This window comes from Hibiscus syriacus, unplaced genomic scaffold (assembly GCF_006381635.1).
Source record: "Hibiscus syriacus cultivar Baekdansim isolate YM2019G1 unplaced genomic scaffold, ASM638163v2 tig00110831_pilon, whole genome shotgun sequence".
Classification (NCBI taxonomy): domain Eukaryota; kingdom Viridiplantae; phylum Streptophyta; class Magnoliopsida; order Malvales; family Malvaceae; genus Hibiscus; species Hibiscus syriacus.
This window is the reverse complement of record NW_024062882.1, coordinates 448,939-455,525: the sequence shown is the minus strand read 5'-3', so window position 1 is coordinate 455,525 and position 6,587 is coordinate 448,939. Positions and strand designations below refer to the sequence as shown.

Below are 6,587 nucleotides of genomic sequence, written 5' to 3'. Positions count from 1 at the left end.
ATCAACACCAACAACCATCTTCCATCAAGTCCACCAACAACTTCATATAATTTCGTAGCCATCTCTTTCCATCTCTTTCATTCCATTACTTATATTATTTATCCATTTCGTATTCCATTACTAATACCAATTCTTATAATCTTTGTTGTAGCCATACTAATAAATCAAGGACATCAGTACTTGTAATTCCTAGATCGGGACAACAATAAGGCTATTTATTCACTTCCATTGAAGAGTGTAGATTCAGCCTACATCAGAATAATAATTATCAGAGATTAGTGTGAAGACTTTGGTTAAGATGATGCTTTCTTTAGAATCTCAATCTTGTTTTTCGGGTAATGTGAAAACCTTCTTCTAGTCTGGAATAATCAACGGATCAGAAAATCATCTAAACCTAATTGGAGCATGATCATCTCTTGTATAATTTGATCCATTTGAGTATATTGAAACAATATTTTTTAGTAAAAAAAACTATTACGAAAACCTATTATTTGAACTGGCCATTCTTAGCATAAGACTTTGGGGAAAAAGTAACTGGCCTTCTTCTTTTTCATTTACTATTGATTTTGTTCCATGCCCTAGGTTATTGCATAGTCACTTGTAGTTATGCTAATTGCAAATGTGTATATTATTCGGCTCTAGATTGTGTTAGTGTTGTTTGGTTGGTTGCTTGTAGTGGGTGCTTAGAATGTTTGATTAATTGCAATGTTTTTGTCACTTGATCGATTGTGGGTAAGGATGTTTGTCTAGTGGAAGTTTATGGTTCTGTTTTGGATAATGTAAAGGCCTGAATTATAGTGATATTCGCATGAAGGTTACAATGTTGTCTATTATGGTTTTGGATAAATTTTTTACTTTTGCAGGTGAATTTTTTCTAGTTTTCAATTGTTCCTTCAGGGGTGAGTGGATGTTGTTGTGCTCGCAATTGCTTTGTCGTGATGGTAGTGGTTGGGCATTTTATTTGGTTCGTTGTTTGATTGGATTTAATTTTTTGTTTCATATGTTATAGCGACATTGGTAGTGTGCACAACTTTTTCTCCATTTAGATTTAAGGAGATTTTTTAATGAGATCTCTACTTTTGTTTACTTTTGTATGTGTTTAAGCATCAATACCATACACAATTTCTTATTTAAAAAAAAGAAACTATCAATATAAATTAGTCTATGATAAAATTCGAATTAGTTTTTTGCTTAGTTTATTCAAGTCTCAACCAAACAAAACGGTTTCGGACCTTGCAAATTTAAAGCAAAAGTGAATTCTAATAAATGAAAGGAAATTTAAGGGATGCATATTGATTAATTCCACATATTTGGCTTTAAAAACTAACAAAATTAATTACAGTTAGACGTTCAATTTAAACTTTGATTTCTCTTAATTTGTTCGTCAAGTGACATTTTTAATTCCTCAAATTTAAATTTTAATCAAATGAAACTTTGATCCCTTAAAATTTAAGATTGAATAGTTAATGGACTCTATTTTCTAAAGTTTAACAATTTGGTCCTATTTCTAATTCTTAAGCAAGACATCAATAACACATAAACAGACCAACTCAAGTCCCATCACGTTGAATGTCTCCAGACACTCGTTAGGCCTGCCAACTCATCTTCATTTAATTTTTTTTAGGTCTGAAAACGACAGCTAATATTATTTTGATAAATATATGAATTTGACCATATTTAAAATATAATTAAATAATTTAAAATTTAAATTAAGAAATATATTTTTGACATTAACATTTTATTTATAAAATAATATTTTTATTCAGAAACATTAAATTTTTTATCACTCAATTAAAGACTAATCCGATTATTAATAGTGATTTATTCATACATAATTGCTACCCAACTACCTAAGCTGTCCACATTTATATATCTTCCCTCTACTTTTTTCCCTAAGCATTGTAGCCGTTTATTCTCACAATGGGGACCACAAAAATTCACATCAAACGGCTCAAAACTAATCTCTTGAGTTATCACTCTCCTTATTCACAACTGCAATCTGAACATCATTAAATATTTGCCAGTTTCACATACGTGTTATTATATAAAATATAACGCCCATGCATTCCGAGTTTCAATCCAAAAATCTCAACTCCAAGAAGAAGAAGAAGAAAAAGATTATGGCATTGTCAGTGATCGGAGTTTTGTTTCTTTGTGTGGCGGTGATGGCGGCGGACGAGAGTGAGTTGACGACGGAGTGCAGCAAGGATTTCCAGAGCGTGATGACTTGTCTGGGCTTTGCTCAGGGGAAGGTGGCGACGCCGACGAAGGAATGTTGCAGCTCGGTTTCGGGTATCAAAGAGAATAAGCCGAAGTGTTTGTGTTATATTCTGCAGCAAACTCAGAGTGGTGCTCAGAGTCTCAAGAGCTTAGGGGTGCAAGAAGCTAAGCTTTTTGAGCTTCCTTCTGCTTGCCAGTTGAAGAATGCTAGCGTCACCTACTGCCCAAGTAAAACTTTCTCTCTTTAAGTTATTTTTGATTCATATTCGAAACTTGCATACATATGTCTCATACTTGAGCAGTGGTGGATCTAAAATTACTTTTTAGAGTGAAAACAAATATATATTTACAATATAATATTTTTTGTATAAATGGGTATAAATAAAATTTCAACCATACATAATCAACAAAATAGATATTTATATGAAAAAATTTGAAATTCAGAGTAGACACTTATCCATTCTCATTCCTTAATAGATTATCACTGTACTCAAGTTAGAATAACATATAGAAATCGATTTTTAGTGATAGATTGGGACATAATTATGCATATATAAGTCAAGTCAGTTTTGAGTTTTGGGTTACAAATTTGATCTAACCAGACGTAATATTATAATTATATATTATGTATTTAGAGATAATTGTAATAATAATTTTCATTATATTAGTTATTTCAAACAGGTCCTTATTTTACCTAATGAACATAATTCTTTTCATATATATTTATGTCGAGTCAAATAAGATTGAATCACATTGTGAATAATTTTTTGCTTTAAAAATCAGATCAAATTTTAGATAAATTTAAGCCCTTCTAAACTCGAATTAGATCAAATATAGATAAAAATATTTAATTTTAAAACTAGATTTGAGTGGACCAAAACTATGACCCATAAGTTATGGGCCATAACTATCTATCTATATAACAAAGTAGCTTCTGTTAAATTAGAGAATAATTATATTCTCAAGTGAAATGTTGTCGTAACCTAATCTTTATGTGAAAATTCTATCAATCAAGTAACTAAAATTGAAAAAGATTCCAAATGAGTCATTATTTAAATATTTTACAATAAAATTTTAGAAATATATTTATCATAATTTTTTAATAAAAATTACGCTAATAAAATATTTCATTTAAGAATTTATTTGATTGTTTATACTTTAATAATAATGTTTTTAAATATATATAATTATAAAGGATTATACTAATCATATGTTTTCCATTTGAATGGTAAAAAACAGAGCTTCTTGGTTTATCTCCAAACTCACCAGAAGCCGCCATATTCACCGATTCCTCCTCGAAAGCGACGACGAAACCTAGTACTCCAGCCACATCAACCGGAAATCCTTCATCTGCGGTTGCGAAAAGCGATAGTAAATCCAGCGGAACCAAGATCGGAAGCCACTTCGTCAGTTCGACAGCGGCGCTGCTGGTCGCTACGGCGGCCGTGTTTTTCTTTGCATCCCCGGCGTAATTTGCTTAAGCTTCTGCATGGGACTATGGGACTCGGAAGTTTGTTTATTTATTATTAAGAAGTCTTTAGTGTTCCGATCTTAGCAATGCCAGACCGAGTGACAATTGTGATCATTTTCTTTATGTTTATTGTTTCAATTTAGTAATTAAATTTGATTTTTAAAATATAAAAGGATTAAATACATAATATAAATAAATTTATAAGAAAAATATATTTTATATTATTAACTAACTAAATATTTTATTTTATTTCTTAATGAACTGTAAAACAATAAATATGTTGAGATAAAATAAATTTAGACAAAATTTAAAATATTGGAATCTTATATCAACTAATATGAATGTATGCATTGATATAGGCTGACATGGGATGAAATAGATGATAGTCTAGAACAAAGATTTAAATAGTGATCCGTCATTAGAATAATAGTTGTTATTAATATCGTAATCCAATTCTATTCGAAGATCGAAGGTTTAATGTGTCACACAAGACCACTGAAGTGGCTAGCCTAAAAGTATTTTCTAAAAACATTTGAAAATCATCATTTAAAACAATCCAATGATGTTAGAAAATAAAATCAAAATATCCGTGTTCACAAATATGGGAGGCTCCCAAAATACATCTCAATAATATCATAAGATCTAAAAAAAAATAGTTACTATTGAATAAAAATGGGTCTACAAATAATACATGCCCCCTAAGTATGACTCAATTCGTACTTTGAAGCCTAGTTGGTTTGGGATCAATTGGTGATGATAATTGATAAAAGGTACTTGTACCTTAATTGATTGTTAATCTAGGAAGAAAGCAAAACAACCTGCAATAAGTGAATGCCTCAAATAGAGGACTTCATAGTTGATGCAAAGGTTAAATGGAGGGCTATTTATAGTGAATCAGAGTTGTGGAAGATGTTTAAAGTGTTTGGCTATGGTTAGGCTTATGAAGCAAAAAGGATAGTGAATATAGTATCTTGGAAAGACAAATGAAGAACCAATGCTATATGGAGAAAAGACCCAACCTTATAAATCTCTCTAAGTGGTGGTATTAAAGGACTTGGATCCACTATCTATAAGGAGATAAGAACCACAAGTATCAAGGAAAAGGGGTTGATGCCACAAGTAAAGATATACTTGATAAGTCGATAAAAGTCACCAAGGATTTGCGAAAAGAGAATAATATCACTTTAATTAATATATGAAAGGTGTGTGTTACAATGGACATAGCCTAGCCTATTTACAGGAAATGAAAAGGAAATAGCCAAGAGATAGGTGCTATTCGGCTAGGTATATCCCTTTTAATTAAAAAAACATAATTTAATTAAACAAATATAGATGAATGAACTTAATTGTTCAGCCAAAATGAATGAATATGCCCCTTGGCCGAATGGTTTTCTTGATGGTTCATATTGGCGCCATTTTGAAGAGTTAAGGTGCTTTGGCCGATGGTTATGCAACCATTCACATTGGCTCCTAATTGATCCACATGCATGGAACATGGGTGGGCTGGTCATGAGGCGCTCACATGAGGTCATAGAAGGCTTGTGGCGTGGTCTTGTCCATGGAATGAAGATAGGCAACAACTAGGCAAGCTTACAATGAGTTAGCTAGATAAGTAAGGGATGACGTGTTACAAGCTTGTTAGCCGTGACTTCATAAGCTTCCTAGCATATCCTTTAGCTATGTCCAGCTGCACTTGGCATCACTTATAACAACTTGACTTCAAATGGTTCATCTAGCTAGGTTTAGCAACATGTTATCTCCTCCATCAGAATTGAGCTTTGCATAAGTATCCATGAGCTGACATAACCTTTATGAGTTATTTATGAGCTGTATATGAATTCCAAATACTCCCTCAAGCTGCCCCAATGTGTGCCTTGCTTCCATGTACATATATGTGCAAAGAAAACAAGGTAAATTCAAGGAAATGAGCTGGAATGAATCAAATGTATTGTTGTTGTGCATGTTTATGGCCTTATGAGCTATGAATGCATGTCATGAGCTAAGAACAATATGATATAACATATGTGAGCTAACGTATATAACTAAGGAGCTTATTTGAATGCAAATGTTCTAAGAAATGAATTATTAAACATGTTGCCATTTCATGAATGAATTGAAACATAATTAAATGAATGCAAAACTAATATGAAATAAGAACATGCTTGAAATAACATTATGGAACAACTAATATAAAGATGTGGATATGTTAAGTTACTTTTAGCTATTAAAACATTATACAACTTAACAGTGGATGTTGTTAATTTGTCAAATGAATTGAAAGCTTCAAGACATCTAGTTAAGAGTATTACCTTGAATTGTTTGGCTCTTGATCGAGTAATGGGACCTCGAGGCATCACTTCTGGATATAATGTAGCCATGACCACATCACCCCCTTCTTTTAGATGATTTATCCCCAAATTGTTTCCTTCTTCAAATGGTGACAAATCAGATATATTGAATGAAGCAATTACACCACCAAACTCACCAGGTAACTCTAGTTTGTATGCATTGTCATTTATCTTTTCCGTAACTTGAAACGGTCCGTCTCCTCGAGGTAGGGGTTTGGACTTCCTTTGATTTGGGAACCTTTCTTTTCTAAAGTGGATCCAAACCCAATCACCCACTTCAGAGGTTACATTCTTCTTTCCTTTGTTTGCTTGCTGCTCATATTGTCGAGTCATTCTTTCAATATTGTCCTTGACTTGTTGATGGAGCCTTTTCACGAATTTTGTATTTTCCTTTCCATCTTTGTTTATATTTGACCACAAGGCAAAGGAAGTAAGTCTAAAGGAATTAAAGTGTTAAAATGTACACTTGCTTAAATGGGGAATACTTGGTTGTTGAATGAATGGTTCAGTTGTAGGCAAATTCTACATGTGGTAGACATTCTTCCCAA

General features: G+C 32.3%; 1 protein-coding gene across 1 annotated transcript; it reads left to right on the top strand.

Moving 5' to 3' along the window:
* Window positions 1-2,045: 2,045 nt before the first annotated feature.
* LOC120142744 (non-specific lipid transfer protein GPI-anchored 1-like) lies at window positions 2,046-3,814 on the top strand. The gene is made up of 2 exons (XM_039157254.1): window positions 2,046-2,448; window positions 3,460-3,814. The coding sequence occupies exons 1-2, from the start codon at window positions 2,061-2,063 to the stop codon at window positions 3,690-3,692; spliced, it is 621 nt and encodes a 206-aa protein (XP_039013185.1). The 5' UTR covers window positions 2,046-2,060; the 3' UTR covers window positions 3,693-3,814.
* The last annotated feature ends 2,773 nt before the right edge of the window (window positions 3,815-6,587 follow it).

Excerpts from the sequence above, each read along its gene's own strand:
- LOC120142744 (XM_039157254.1), top strand. The coding sequence starts at position 2,061 with ATGCATTCCGAGTTTCAATCCAAAAATCTCAACTCCAAGAAGAAGAAG. Across the intron at positions 2,449-3,459 it reads TAGCGTCACCTACTGCCCAA|AGCTTCTTGGTTTATCTCCA; the intron begins GTAAAACTTTCT and ends GGTAAAAAACAG.